Genomic DNA, 15,502 nt, shown 5'->3' on the forward strand with positions numbered 1-15,502 from the left:
TTGTCAACCACAGTGCACATTCGTTGCATGTATTAAAAAAGTTTCAAGTTAGATTGACATGCGTACAAGTAGAAAGCAATTCAAAGTAGCAAGTTAAACATGTTTTGAGTTTTCGCAAAACTTCCCTATCACAAGGAATATTGAAGAGATTTTCTTAACATCTTTGACTATTGAAGAGATGCCACTGCTGACTGCTCATCATTTTCCCCTGGATACAAGGAAGAAGAACAACTCAATTTCAAAAAGAAAATGATTATATGAGGAGAGAGAGAGAGAGAGAGAGAGAGAGAGAGAGAGAGAGAGCATTCACATACGTATTCATCATCAGAGTTATATTGTCCCCTTTCAGTAGAATACGCCCTAAACAAAAGCAAGATATAATTTAAAAGAAGAAACAAGAGAATAGTAATCTTAGAAAGCAGAATATTCTAGTGTTTCACGACCTACCTAAGGACTTTCTGCTCTTCTTTTTTACGTTGACTTCTTCAGCCTCATCCAAAACCAAGTTCATGTACTCGTCAAACCCCTGAACAACAGAAATGATGATATCATATAATCAGATAGACGACATGCAAAGGAAGAGAAACGAGTTATGTATTTGGTCGGAGTGTAACAAATGAATTATATCACAAGAATAATAGTCTTAAATTAATGCATTTCCATGTCTTAAAAGTAACACTGTTCACAAGTTGTTCAAGCTAATGGTTAACAATAATAGTCGTATTGTTATATTATTTGCAAAATTCTGCATTACTCGTAGCATGCCATTTCATCAATTCTGACTCATTATCAAGAGAGGCAGGATTTTCATGTTAACTTAGAACAGTTGGAGCTGGAACAGAAAGAACAAAAAGATCTACAAAGCTCAATCAATTCCAAGTCCCTCAACATCTTCAAACAATTCTGGGAGTGGTATGCCAATGGTCTTTTTGGACTAAATGGCGTCTCCTCCCCCAGAAAGTAAGTGGGGAGGGTCCGGTTACAGGTCAATCCCTCTTGGGTGCGTGAGTTGTACTTACATATGAAAAGACAATGCTAACATTTGAAGTTGAAGATGATGGTGAGTAACAAAGCTCAGCATTTGATGTTGAACGCATGGAGCAGAAAACAAACTTAGATTAGTGGTAGTTGCCAAGGAAATGAGCACGAGCCAGATGATAATGAATATGATACTTCAATTTCAAATGATTAAGATTATGCTCAGATTCCAGACTTCAGATTACATCCCACCCAAGAGAAAAGTCTAAGGATGAGAGACTCATGCCATAATGCTACATTGATAACAATGACAATAACAAGAAAGTAGTAATGAGGATGGATAACGAAGGAGCAAACAACAATTTTCGATTGGCTTACTATGATGGAAAAATAGTTCTGTTATTACTTTCCTTTCCTTTCGTGGAAATTAAACAGAGCCTAAGGCCATTGGAACTAATATACTGAGTGAAAGTAAATGTAGCATCCAACCCCTCCCATGCCAACATTCTGTATGATGATGGAAGTGTGAGACCATAAATATGCTATTAAGGCAAAAAAGGCACAAATATGACTGAATATATTTCCCGATGAAAGTAAGAAAGAAGGCTCCCAAATTTTTGAGGTTTCTAAAAGGTGCAGTAACTGCCTTGATTTCAGGCAGCCAGTAATAGCTTTTGGAAACCTTGCACTACACATAGTAGAACATGGAAGAACATCCCTGAAGAAGAATGCATTACACTAGACATAATTTGTATCACTAGGAATTTACTAGGGTTATTTTATTTTCCTTTCTATCTAGGCTTAGTCAAAATGTGTATTTGCTCCTACAACATGATGTTTCAAGAAACATAATTATCTATCAAAAAGAACAATTATGCTCAAGCAAGATAATGGTAGTAACCACAAAAATCTTGAATGGTACCACAGGCAAAGGGGATTCACGTGTTACCTTATAATTTGATGGGATCTTGATCAGTACAGATTACCAAGAGATAGTTATTGTGTTCTTAAGAGGTTGTTTTGAAACTTTTTCTAACTTGCAGCCATTATTTCTTGCTCTACAAGCTTGTTAACAAAAAAAGGGGCTTTTTATTTGGGGAACAGGTTTCCAGAAGGAGTTTAACTTCAATAAGGATGGGGTGTAAAAAAAGGGTTTTACATCTTTCAGATTACATGCTGACACATCAACATTTTACAAATCAACCAATAGATTCTAGCACACCCAATCTCAAGCCTTGAGGTGGTGGTTGGCCAAAAGCCTTTAGAGATGGCCTAGTCACCCCTTCTAGGCATTTCAGGCCCCCTCAAGGCTTTTTGGGGTGGTCGGGCCGCTCCTAGGACTTTTGAGGGTGGCCGGACAACCCTTACGGCTTTTGGGTGGTTGGCCACCACCTCAAGGTTTGAGATTAGGTGATTTGTGAAATGATGACGAGTCAGCATATGATTGGAGGGTGCCCACCCTCATTGAAGTTAATTTCTTCCATAAGTCATTTGAACAAATTGGCATATGATTGAGCAAAAAGTTGAAAATACATGATAAATCAACAAGTATATTAAAAACTTAAATTAATAGGAAATAGTGAATTTAAATATTTAATTAGTATTCTAACACTCATTCTCACGTGTGTGATTAGACTTACCCTCCATAATTGAGCTCCAAACACGTAGAATATTTAGCTAAAATGTGAGGTAAATTAAGGAGTTAAGGTTCGACCACTACTCTATATCATAACAAATGACCAATTGTCTCAAAAGTTTAAACTAATAAAAATATGTAAATTTATTCATTTAATTAATATTCTAATAATACATATAATTTCCCCCTATCTTAACCGCAAAAGAACAAGCCACCAAGAATTATACCACTCAAAAAGGATCAGACTATTTTTCAACTCACTCTCATTTAGTGTGCAACTTGCCTTGCCAAGAGAAAAACCAGATTGACATCATTGGTGGGAAGGCCTTAAACCCAATGGAACCTTCAATTAGAGCCAGCAAAATCCTTAATTCTTTACGAAGTTGCAAAGGTAAGTCATGTTCACCCACTAAGCAAAAGTGAGAAAATCCTCCCAATTTGTCTACCGCTATTATTTAATGCATTTTTGAAACTTTATAGTGTATACACGCTGTTTGCTTTCTCCAGTTTTTTTCCAAATTATATTGTATTTTATACTTGAGTAATTTAACAAACTAACAGAGCAAAACTCAGTAACGGATGATATGTTTGTATTAATTACACAGGCACTCGTATATTCCTAAAAAGAATAAATCATGATATCCAACATATCAGTGAAAGGTGTCGATGGCATGTAGCAATAGACATATGGTTCATAAAACCCAAAAGGTAGTTCTGCAGCATCTCCTTTTCCTTTTCAAATTTCTCTCTTTTTCTTGTTCAGGGTCATGAATCTTTCCATAATCAGGTTCAAAGGACAGATTTCTTTGGTCTTAAAGTGGAGCTCTTCTTAAACTTGGTCCCTTCCACTTGCCAAGTAAAGGGAGTGCTCCATTTTGAGATAAAAAAAAGATTAAAAAGAAAAAAAGAAAAGACAAACAACTGCAATTTTCATTTCATCTTCTAATCAGGTTCCAGCGACAGAGATTTCTTTGATCTGAAAGCAGAGCCCTTCAATAACTTGGTCCCTTCTGCTTGCCAAGTTAAGCCACATTACAGGAGCTAAAGAAACCAAAACATCAACAACTGCAGTTTTCCATTAATCTTCTAGTCTCTCCAATTTTTGCTTAATTTTCCAATCACATTACAGGAGATTTCGTTGGTCTAGATTTCTTTGACCTAAAAGCGGAGCCCTTCAATAACTTGGCCCTTTCTGCTTGCCAAGTTAAGACACATTACAGGAGCTAAAGAAACCAAAACATCAACAACTGCAGTTTTCCATTAATCTTCTAGTCTCCAATTTTTGCTCAATTTTCCAATCACATTCCAGGAGATTTCGTTGGTCTAGATTTCTTTGATCTGAAAGCGGAGCCCTTCAATAACTTGGTCCCTTCTGCTTGCCAAGTTAAGACACATTACAGGAGCTAAAGAAACCAAAACATCAACAACTGCAGTTTTCCGTTAATCTTCTAGTCTCTCCAATTTTTGCTTAATTTTCCAATCACATTCCAGGAGATTTCGTTGGTCTCGATTTCTTTGATCTGAAAGCAGAGCCCTTCAATAACTTGGTCCCTTTTGCTTGCCAAGTTAAGCCACATTACAGGAGCTAAAGAAACCAAAACATCAAAAAAAACAGTTTTCCATCAATCTTCTAGTCTCCAATTTTTGCTTAATTTTCCAATCACATTCCAGGAGATTTCATTGGTCTGAAAGTGGATCTCTCTCTCCCTCACCCCAATTTTCGCCTATTCTTCTAATTAGGTTCAGGAGATTTCTTTGGCCTAAGTGTAACTTTTCCTTAACTTGGTCCCTTCTACTTGATAAGTTAAGGGAGTGCTCCACTTTGAGACCAGAGAAACAAATAGACTAACAACTGCAGTTTTCCTTTATCTAGTCTCCCTTGTTTTATTCTTCTGAATCAGGGGTTAGCTTGTCACAGTGCAACTGCAGTATAACTGGAAGTATCATTCACCCCCAGAATCAGTTACTTCATGAATTCGAGCTAGGTTACCTCCAGATGACAGCATTGAAAGAATTTGCTAAAGATAACTTCAGCTTTAACTGTCCAATAGAATTTTTTTTTGCCAATTTCAACTCTAACAGAACCTCTATTTACCTGCGGCAAAAATGAATTTACCCACTGTTCATAGAAGAGGGGTAAATATACTAACAATTGAATTACTTGGCTCATCTAGCACCCTCCCTCCCCAAACAAAACTGTGTCATTATAGAAGAAGACCTTGGCCCCCAAGATGTCGTTCAGTAAAGCTGAAATAATCCCTAATTCCTAAACACTAAACAAAGGTTAGTCATACTCTCCTTTTATAAGTAATAAATATCAATAAAAGTGTAAGGCACTCTCATGTACACAAGAAGTACATGAGAAACCACCTAGCTAATAGAGGCAAAAGAATAAGAAAATCATGATATCTAATCACCAAAGGAGAAACAAAAGCAGCTATTCAAAGATACAATGTGTGGACAAATAAAGACTTAAATCTCCTTCAAATTCGTCTCACGGACATCAAAACTTCTATCATTCGTTTCCCTCCAAAGACACCACAAAAGGCATGAAGGTACCATCTTCCACACAACAACACTCCGAGTGTTGCCAGCAATCCCCCAATACAAATCAACTACTCGTTAAGGAATGACCCAAGACAACCCAAATCGACTGAAGAAAACATTCCAAATGGCACAAACAACCTCACAATGAAGCGTAAAATGGTTCACAAACTTCCCATTCTTTTTAAATCAATAACACCAATAAACCACGAGGCAATCATATTCTCCTATAAAGTGAATAGATAGAAACTCCCCATTTTGGCCTTTCCATTCAATTGCTTAATTTTGCTATCACTTGATTTAGAATGAAAAAACACAAAAACAATAAAAGTAAAGAACAGCAACATGTGATTCAAGTATTTAGGCTTTAGCATGTTTCTTTCCTTAGATGGTCTAACAATAAAGGTTTCTCTAGAGCCCACTTTCCTTTAACAGAGAACCACCTATCTCAAACACTAAAGAAGTGAAGAAGGCTGCATAATTGCCCATAAATGTTGTATATCTGTATGCATCATCAGCCATTCTTCTTTTGATAAGTAATTGGCTCCTTGGGGAAGGGGAAATTCAAACTGCACCATCAGCCATTTTGATATACTAGCATCAATTATCACTACTAATGTACATGGAATAAACATTCTTGCCAGTGATAGCGACAAGAACCTCTACTCTTTTTCTTAAAAAATTTCCTCTCTTTGAAGTTTTATCTTTTTAAGCACAAAGTTTTATTTATATGGTAAAGAGGAGCTTTCAAGACCATGCTGTTTTGAATATTGCTATAAACCACCATCAGAAATCTTACTCTAAAATTTCAACATTAAGATCTATAAACCTCTAGGAGGAGAAGATGCAGAAAGGTAAATGTTGCAGTGGCAAGTTTCACTGACAAAAGCAATGAATAGTAGCTCGTAGGCAAGTTCTCTAAAACTTGTCTCATTATGAACAAGAAAAGGTTTGAGATGCAGACAATAGGAACATTTAGCCTAATTTATATATGCTTAGAATGCCACTCTATCTATAACAAGTATAAAGGTAAATGTTGCAGTGGCAAGTTTCCCTGACAAAAGCAATGAATAGTAGCTCGTAGGCAGGTTCTCTAAAAGTTATCTCATCATGAACAAGAAAAGGTTTGAGATGCAAACAATAGGAAAATTTTGCCTAATTTATTTCTCTCAGCATATAATACATACCTATGTAGTGAGAACACATCAAAACATCATCAGCGTAAACCTGCCTAGATATTAAAGAATGAAATTTAATGTGTAAGGCATATTAAGAGGGTGAGAAGATAGCTGGGTTTTGATGCCTATTCATCACAGAGAGCACTAACAATAACTGCTAAGACAATGTAAGCTCTCCACACGTGACTGCTAACTTGTTGGCTTAATGATAGTTGTCCTTTTTATGAGTCAGGGAAATTTAATTAAAAGCGCAAAGAGCGATCAAGGATAGTTGTCCACCGTTGATAGCACTATAACAGTAATTGCACTAGTAGATCCCCACTCATATATTTAAAGGCCTGCTCATCTTGATTATCAAAAACATTTTGTTTTCATTTTTGAAAATGAAAAATTCATAATTTGAATTATGTTTTGTCAGCTTTGTAAGACAAGGGGTGAACCCATCAAAATTCCATGAGTTTTTGCGATTTGGGGAAGTACAACATTCCATTCTGTACTAGAATGCAGGGAACTTCTCTAGTTCTTTTTACCCAAAGGAGGAAATGAATTTTATTGAAAATTTTCTTTTTTAAAATGAACTCTCTAGAAACATTTTTTTTAAAAAAAAAAAAAAAAGTTTTTCAAGTGTTCATTTGTCAAATCTGTATAAAGAAAAAGAACAACAGAAATAGCCCCAAATACTAATTATTGGAGGATTGAAGCTTCAGAACTTAAGAGTGTAGAATATTCTCCAACTATTACCAGAACCCCCAACATAATTTTTTTTGGATGAATAACATAAAAATTTGTCATTATTGATATAACAATGAAGGGTGAAAGCATACAATAATACGGCCTTCAATGCGCAAATCCTTCTGCTCAAAAAGCCAAATCTCTATCCGAGCTTTCTGCACGAATTTCAATTCACTAGAACCAGTAAGCAAGCAGCATGTACAGACACAAATCTACCAGCAAAGAATCTTATTACTGAGAAAAATATAACTTACGCTTTGAAGAAACCTGAAAATAAGATTCTGAAACCACAAAACAAGACAAAATCATTTACATAACAAAAAAAAAAAAAAAAAACACCAACTTTTTTAAGACGAAGAAGACAAGGTATTAGTATGCACGTACTATGGGTTGAGTCATGATCCTCTGAACTTTGGTGCTGGCCATGGCTGCTGATGCTGCGTCCTCACTCTCAAGTTGTCACTCACAAGTCACAAGGAAGCCCTAACTATACTGCTATTATTCTGTCCCTAGTAAATGCACAGCCTTTGCGAGGAGGGAAGACTAGCGTCTCAACTCTCAAATAAGGGGTAAAGAAAGAAAGAAAACAAAAAACAAAAGCGTGCAAATAAATGAAAATAATTTTTTCCAACCAAAAAAAAAAAAAATGAAAATAATTTTGGGGTAACTTCGACACAAGTAAAACGGCGTCGTTTTACACTTTTACTCGAATTCTCTTTTCATTTTCCCCCCCTAACCTAATCTAGCCGCCCCTCTCGTCGTCGTCTCTCTGACTCACAGTCCCACTATAGCATCACCATCAGAGAAAGACGCAGGCAAACCCTCAACCTCCAATCGTCGGCGTCGCTCACTGTCAGGGAGCGAGTGTTAGATCTTCATTCTTCGAGGCATCCCTCTCTGTCCCTCCGACCTCCAGCCACTGTCAGAATTCACAGCCTCCGACCTCCAGCCAAGCGCCTCACCACCAATACTCCAGCGCCACTTCCAGCTCCGTTGCCCGCTTCTCCGCAGACCTCCGACCTCCAGTCAACTCATCAGTCACTTGCTTCGGTACCACTCTCTCTCTCTCTGTGTATAAATAGAATATAGAATTCTCTGACCCCAGGTCCTTTAACGCTGATTTGCACTTCAGCTACACTGGTAACTACTTTTGTATGGAAAATTTCAATTTTTTGGCAAAGATTTGATTTTTCAGCTGGGTATTCTTTTTCTGCATCAAAGATTCGTTTTTCTTTTTTTCACAGCTTGGTATTGAGTTTTTCAGCTGGGTATTGCTTGCTATTTGGTTTCATATTGCTACTTTTGTTTTACCGTGGATTGAGATATTTTCCTTTGATTGATTCGGTGAATTGAAAATCGTCTGTATATTTGTCTATGATTTGTCTCTCTAAGGTATCTTTTATTAGATTAGCTAGATTACCCTGTTTAGTAATCATATGCAACACCTACTGCCTTCTGGATTTCTTTGATTCCTTTTTCGAGGGTATTATCTACGCTTTGTATTTGTTTAGAAATTTCAAGAATTTGTCCTGTTTCAGAACCGTCTTGAAGTTTTTTGATCTTATTTTCAACAGTGAAAATATTCTGTTTAAGATAATTGTTTTCTATGAGAACCTGTTCTAGTAAATCACTCAATCTTTCTTCTATTTCTGATAATCTAATATTCTCTAGTTTGTTGATTAGAGAATTAGTCTGCTCAGTAAGTTGTTTAATGTCTACTTATTATCAGGAGCAGGACTGTATAGGCAAGCGGTTTTTAACCGCTAACTGCCTATGACGGTGCGGTTAGCGGTTTTAGAGTAGGCGGAGGTGGTTAATAACCACTAACCACCTATATATATATATATATATATATATATACAACGACATCGTTTTGATATAGGGGCTTTGTCTTTACTTAGTCTTCCCTTTTCTTTCTCTTTTCATTTTTCTCCTCTCAGTTCTCAGACAGAGAGACGCAAATGAAAAAGAAAGAGAAGAAAGGAAGAAAAACAGTGATGGAAGCTGAGAAATGAAGGCTCCTTAGAGATAGAGAACCACTCTCTGGCTATACCAATCTCACGACCACCGCTGCATGAGCCACTCTTAAACCCAATCTCTCATCAATCTTCACAAAATCGCTTCTCGGAACCAACCCTAGCGCGAATCTCAATGATGCCAATGATTTCTGAAACCTTAGCTCCGCTTCTATGCCATTGCGGCTGGTCAAAGCTTCATCTGTTCACGTAACTTCGTCGTTGTAGATTTTTTTATTTTTTTTGGTTTTGGTTATGCATTGAATTAGGGATTCTGAAGTAGGGTTTAGTTTCTGGTTGATATGCAGTTACGCGATGCGGTCTAGGCTTTAATAACTGCTAGTTAGCGGTTATTTCAAAACCGCTAACCGCCTAAGGCGGTGCGGTTACGATTACGAAAATCTGATAACTGCCTAAGGTGGTGCGGTTAGCAGTTATAGGCAATATCGGCTAACCGTAACCTCCTGTATACCCTTAATCAGGAGTTTTTAACTCTTTTTGGATATTTTCAATTAAATTTTTATCATCAGTCTTAATCCACTTTGTAGCCATTTAAAACAGAATAGGATCCTCTCCATTTCACTTGAAATGGAGAGGATCCTTGTCCATTTACAAATGCCAGCCAGCCAGCTCCACATTGTAGGCATTTAAAACATGCCCTTGATGCTTGTGGGATTTTTGTTATGCAATCTGGATGCCTGGTACCTTTTACTAATATCAGGACTTTATAGACCATAACACAAAATTTCAAAAATATTACCATTAGGAAAAGACAAATTTTCAAAGATATGATTGTTGAAGAAAGAATAAAAAAATAATAAAGAAATCCTTGAAAAAAAGAATATTGGGTAAAGTTCACATACCCTCTCAAACTACTACTCAATTGACAATGTCCTCTCAAACTTTCAATTTAGACAATGTCCATCTCAAACTACCAAAAATTGTTAATGTTTCCCCTAATGACGAAAATACCCTTAATAAAATAAAAAATGTTAAAATTAAAAAAAAAAAAAAACTAAAACTAAAACTAAAAAAAAACGAAATTTTTTTTTATAACAAATTAAAATTTTTGTTTTTATTTTTTTTGTTATAAAAAAAATTAAAAATTTTGCTTTTTTTTTTTTTAAATAAAAAATTTCGTTTTTTTTTTTTTTTTTTTCTTTTTTCGAATTTATAGGAGTATTTTTGTTTTATTGAAAAAAATTCTAAGGTCATTTTTGTCTTTTTGCTGGCCTTGAGGTGGAACATTGCCAATGTTTTGGTAGTTTGGGGAGGATATTCTCTCAATTGAAAGTTTGGGGGACATTGTCAATTGGTTGGTAGTTTGAGAGAGGTATGTAAACTTTTCCCAAGAATATTTCAATTGAAAAAGTAGATAGCTAAAATGCTTAGAGCATCTGCAGCAATACTAGGTAAAATAGCTATTGTAAAAGTACAAATTTCTATTTTAGCTCCTGCTTTTTCTATACACACTCCAACATATTCTTTATTCTACTCTCTATTTTATTTAAATATTATTTTTCAGATTTTGTTTCTATTGTTTTCTTAAACACCACCCTAGTCTTCGAAATGTTTCGAGATACCCCAATCATTGATACAAAGTTGTTGAGAAAGAAAGAGAGGGCTCTAGCCCCCATAAAGACCCCAGCCTTTGAAAGTTGGGCCTGAAAAAAGTAAATCGAACTTAGACAGACAAAAGCAATAGAACACATTGAGCAAGGCAAAAAGGATTAGAATGTTCCGAAATACCTAATTCAATAAAATGTTAAGAATTTATTTATTTATTTTTTGAATAATAAGTTGTATTGAAAAAAGAGGAAAATCGCCGTACACGAAAAGTATACAAGAAAACAAGAGCACCAAGAACTAGGTGTTGTTACAATCTAGAAAACAAATCAGATCTACTAAATTCTCTGAAGAGAAACAATTCAACAAATCCCATTCTTTTGACCTGTAAATTCTCAATAAACAAAGAGCAGAAATAGAAAATTTCGTCATCCAAAAACCATCCCACTAAAAAGAAAAAATAAAAGGGTTTCATAGGGAATCACTTGGAATGGTAGAGATTGCGGTTGATGGACGTCAATGACGGCAGGGTGAGATTTTTTTTCCCCATTAACGACTAAGGCCAAGAAAGCTACACATTGCAGGAAAGCAAAGAAGCAGAAGCTAATCGATGAAAAGGATGAGAGAGACAGGGCACAACGACCCATGCCAAGAGAATTAGCAAAACCAGAGGAACTTCAACAACAAGAATTCTGTTTTGCTTTCTTTGTTTTCGTTTCATTTCTGTTTACATCAATCTATGATATTTCTCGTCCATGCTTTGAGCTGCGAATTAACAAAAAGCAAAACACAAATGCTCATAATAGAAATGTTCGCGATCATCTTCGAAATACCCTAATTGTTTGATCAATGGCGGAGGAGAAGTTGAATATAGAAGTTCCTGTTGAAGAAAATGGGACTTTGGAAAGGGAGAGAGAAGAGACAGAGGGAGAGAGAAAAGATTAAAAAAATGGTTCATTTAGGGCTGTAAATGAACAAAGCTACCTGTAGGCTCGCCCAGGTTTGGCTCGAGCGCGACTCGCTTATTAAAAGAGCCATTTGTGGATATGAAATTATACTCGATTATTAAATGATACATACTCATTTAAAACTCAGCTCGCTCGTTTAAAGTCTGTAAACAAACTCATATAAGGCTCGACCCACTTATTAGCGCGACTCGTATATATATTAATAAATATATGTATATATATTGATAAAAGTAACTTATATAATATAGTGCTTATTAAGTAACAAATTAACCATATTCATTAATATATATTAGTTATTAAGTAACAATGATTAAAAAAAAAGATAATATATAAACTTACTTACTTATCAAAAAAAAAGATTAATTGCTATACAATATATAATTATATCTATAAGTATCTATATAATATATAATTTAATGATAAAAGATAATCATATGGTTATATCTTATATGATCTAACCATTAAGTATCTAATGATCGTTGGATTAACCATTTAAATTGTTAATCATATGATTTAATGAAAATTATGATACTTTATCATATATATTATTCATATAATCATATCATATACAATGATAATGTGATTGGTATAATCCCAAATTAAGCGTGTCCTTCCGGCGTAGGAAAGGCAAGGTGCACATGGTGTAGGGTTGGAGTCTTCTGTTGTTTTTGGGTTTGAGGGCTTGGGTTTTTGAGGGTTATTGGGTTTTCTTTTAACCGTGCACACACTACAATTAAAGCCTTCAAACATTGAACCGCGTGCACTTTTTTTTCTCCTCTAAAAAATGACCTTAACTCTTCTCAATCTTCCATCTTTCTTATTTGCAAACAGCTATCCTTCTTCCCATTTCTTATTCGCCGAAGCTAACAACTTTCCCCTCCAGAATACTTTTCTTTAAGATTAAGATTGTGAAAGCCAAATTCCGCCTCCTCTATAAGTGGCAATTCCTGCCCAACCCTCCACCAGCCTTGCAGTTCGTTTTCACCAAACCCGAATCAACCACCCAGTTTTCTTTGCCTACTGGTGTGGCCCAAATTTTCATATTTGTTTACTTCATTTTTGCTTGATTTCAATTGGGTTGGTTAGGATTTATGACATTAGGAAGTTAGGATGCTGTTCATGCATCAATTGGGGGGTTTTGTTGGCCTAATGTCTTCCTTCTGTATTTTCCTCTGTTCCTTTTGTTTCCTCTATGTAATTAAATTTTCCCGCTTTATGTATGTGCAGGAATGGTGGGACTATCTCTTGGAGAAAAGTACTTCATAGAGGGTGGCATTGCTCAAGACCTTCGTGCTGATGGTCGAAAGAGATTAACTTACCGTCCTATTTGTGTTGAAACTGGATTTATACCCCAGGTATAATGTTCTTTTCAAATACGCCATGGAAATGTGGTCTCAATGATAGAAAAGGATTTATATACCCAAAGCCAATCAGTTAGAATTAAGTCTTATTTGGGTTGCATGATAGTTTGCTTAGTTCCTTATACACTGGTTTGTTTTCTAGCAGACAAACTGAACTTCTGCCGGTTCTATGTAATTGTAATTTCATGGACTTCATGGCAGGCAAATGGTTCAGCAAGATTCAGGATGGGGGCAACAGATGTTATTTCCAGTGTGAAGGTATTTCATCTTTTAGATGCCGGATCTTCTCTTTGTATTTTTTAAATGACAAGTATCTACACTGACTAATCATTTTGCTCCTAGTATGAGATCTTCTGGTGGATACTTGTAATATGTTGCCTCCTAATTTCTATAAATGCAGGCTGAACTTGGAAAGCCGAGTTCTTTGCAACCTGACAAAGGAAAGGTCACCATATATGTTGATTGTAGTCCAACCGCAGAACCAATGTTTGAGGTTTGTATTCCTTGATTTTCTGATATCTTCTAATATTATTTGTTTTGTTGATTTAGGTTACATAGACCTCTTGATTTTATTTTTGTTTTTTTATCCTTTGTATTAATAATAATAATTAAAAAAGATTAATTGTGTGAAATGCATGCCTTAAGGAATCCAATTTGATAATTCCAGCATGATTCATTACTGTGCCCTATTTTTGGCTGATGATTTTTGTTGTTCCCCTTTTTTCCTCTATTCTAAAAGTACTTCAATATCATTTACGTCCGTGCACACTTTCATGCACGCACACACGTTCGCGCGCGCGCCACATGCATATGTAGATATGTATCTATGTATGTGTTTTTAAATTTAATTCTATACCTTACATTTTACCCAGGGTAGAGGGGGTGATGAGTTGTCAATGGAACTCTCAGTTGCTCTTCAGCGTAGTCTCTTGGGTGGTAAAAGTGGAGCTGGTATGAATCTAATTAGAGCAAGAGAAGCAACCATAAATATATTGCTCTTTGTCTTCATTCTATCATTTTGTCAGTTCACACACTCTAATGTGATTATAGGTTCTGCCTTTACTTAAGTTGATAATATAGAGGTCTTATTTAACTTTTCCCAGGGGCTGGAATTGATCTCTCATCTCTAATAGTAGTGGAAGGAAAAATTTGCTGGGATCTTTACATTGATTGCCTTGTTGTTAGTTCAGACGGGAATCTGCTAGATGCCCTAGGTGCTGCAATTAAGGTAGTTCTCTTCACATATATTTACACATTTTGCAGTTTAAATTTTCTTTTAATTTTAAGTAAACCATGAGGAGGGATGAGTATAGTCCATAGACGAGCTGGATCTGTGCTTGAAACATATCAAAACTAATTGGTTGAACTACAAATCCACTGAGCTATTCAAACAAGCTTTGTACCTATCTTGTATCTCCTTTACCGTGATGGCAGCATAAATCTAAACTTTTGACATTTTTATTCTCCTAAGACGTTCATGACAAGAGACGCGTATGCAGTTGATGACCTCTCTGCTATCAGAAACTGAAAACTAATGCGTCTTATTCTTTTTGTTCCTGAAGGCTGCTTTGAGCAATACAGGCATTCCAAGGGTTAATGTTGCAGCTGGTGCGTCAGGCGATGAGCAACCAGAGGTTGACATTAGTGACGAAGAATTTCTGCAGTTTGACACATCCGACATCCCTGTTATAGTTACATTAACAAAGGTGACAAAACTAGAGTTTTAGATGTAATCTTTTCATAAGCTGCAAATGTCTTTTCTTTCCCCAATTAAGTATTGCCCTTGTGTTTTATATAGGTGGGTAGGCACTATATTGTAGATGCCACTTCAGAAGAGGAATCCCAAATGAACTCCGCCGTCTCTATTTCTGTCAACAGGAAAGGACACATTTGTGGGCTGACTAAACGAGGTGGTGCAGGCTTAGATCCTAGCATCATTCTCGACATGATATCTGTGGCAAAACATGTGAGTGAGCAGCTAATGAACAAATTAGATTCTGAGATTGCTGCAGCTGAAGCTGATGAAGACGAATCATGACATTGTCAGCCCCTCTGACTGTTTTTATCTAGTGGTAGTTTTGATAACTTACATAGGTGATGAAAGGTAGAATGACATGTTGTACAATTTCCATGTATTTTTAAAAATAGCGAATTTCACAGAGCTGAGTCTGCTTAATTATCAGCTGACAGCTTATGTTTTGAATGGAATTAGGCAGGCTTTTACTGCATCATTGCTGCTTATTGCCAACCCAGGTTATGTCTTTCACTTGGTTTGGAAAATGGAACACAGCATGGCGCAAGTCCTCTTTGGTGTTAAGATCAATTTCCTCCGGTGAATACAGAAGAATAAAAGTCACAATATAATCGAGTCACCTGGTCCTTGGCATGAGGGGGAGATCTATCTCACTATATTTTCCTGATGGTTTTTACTTATAATAGATTAAAAAATAAATAAATCTTGATGGTTCTAGCTATATGAAACTGGTTAGGATATTTAGGAAATTATTGAGGTGACATTCTAAAC

At 36.0% G+C, this 15,502-nt stretch overlaps 2 protein-coding genes across 3 annotated transcripts; one reads left to right on the plus strand and one right to left on the minus strand.

Annotated features, from left to right (window-relative positions):
* LOC133863552 (uncharacterized) lies at positions 1 to 7,645 on the minus strand. The gene is made up of 6 exons (XM_062299540.1): positions 7,453 to 7,645; positions 7,323 to 7,349; positions 7,161 to 7,223; positions 448 to 526; positions 315 to 360; positions 1 to 208 (listed from the first exon to the last, which is right to left on the minus strand). Exons 1-6 carry the CDS (start codon positions 7,492 to 7,494, stop codon positions 199 to 201), a joined length of 267 nt encoding a protein of 88 aa, XP_062155524.1. The 5' UTR covers positions 7,495 to 7,645; the 3' UTR covers positions 1 to 198.
* A 148-nt stretch (positions 7,646 to 7,793) lies between these two features.
* Positions 7,794 to 15,209, plus strand: LOC133863551 (uncharacterized). Of its 2 annotated transcripts, XM_062299538.1 has the most exons (8): positions 7,794 to 8,118; positions 12,845 to 12,972; positions 13,180 to 13,236; positions 13,379 to 13,471; positions 13,851 to 13,929; positions 14,082 to 14,206; positions 14,541 to 14,684; positions 14,777 to 15,209. In XM_062299538.1, exons 2-8 carry the CDS (start codon positions 12,847 to 12,849, stop codon positions 15,014 to 15,016), a joined length of 864 nt encoding a protein of 287 aa, XP_062155522.1. In that variant the 5' UTR covers positions 7,794 to 8,118; positions 12,845 to 12,846; the 3' UTR covers positions 15,017 to 15,209. The 2 variants fall into 2 exon arrangements, with proteins under 2 accessions (XP_062155522.1, XP_062155523.1); XM_062299539.1 differs by lacking the exon at positions 7,794 to 8,118 and having other exon boundaries at positions 13,124 to 13,236.
* Positions 15,210 to 15,502: the final 293 nt, after the last annotated feature.

The sequence above is a fragment of the Alnus glutinosa genome, chromosome 3, assembly GCF_958979055.1.
Source record: "Alnus glutinosa chromosome 3, dhAlnGlut1.1, whole genome shotgun sequence".
Lineage (NCBI taxonomy): Eukaryota > Viridiplantae > Streptophyta > Magnoliopsida > Fagales > Betulaceae > Alnus > Alnus glutinosa.

Excerpts from the sequence above, each read along its gene's own strand:
- LOC133863551 (XM_062299538.1), top strand. The coding sequence starts at position 12,847 with ATGGTGGGACTATCTCTTGGAGAAAAGTACTTCATAGAGGGTGGCATT. Across the intron at positions 13,237-13,378 it reads ATGTTATTTCCAGTGTGAAG|GCTGAACTTGGAAAGCCGAG; the intron begins GTATTTCATCTT and ends CTATAAATGCAG. Across the intron at positions 13,930-14,081 it reads GGGTGGTAAAAGTGGAGCTG|GGGCTGGAATTGATCTCTCA; the intron begins GTATGAATCTAA and ends AACTTTTCCCAG.
- LOC133863552 (XM_062299540.1), bottom strand. The coding sequence starts at position 7,494 with ATGGCCAGCACCAAAGTTCAGAGGATCATGACTCAACCCATA. Across the intron at positions 7,350-7,452 it reads GGATCATGACTCAACCCATA|AATCTTATTTTCAGGTTTCT; the intron begins GTACGTGCATAC and ends TTGTGGTTTCAG. Across the intron at positions 361-447 it reads GAAGAGCAGAAAGTCCTTAG|GGCGTATTCTACTGAAAGGG; the intron begins GTAGGTCGTGAA and ends GCTTTTGTTTAG.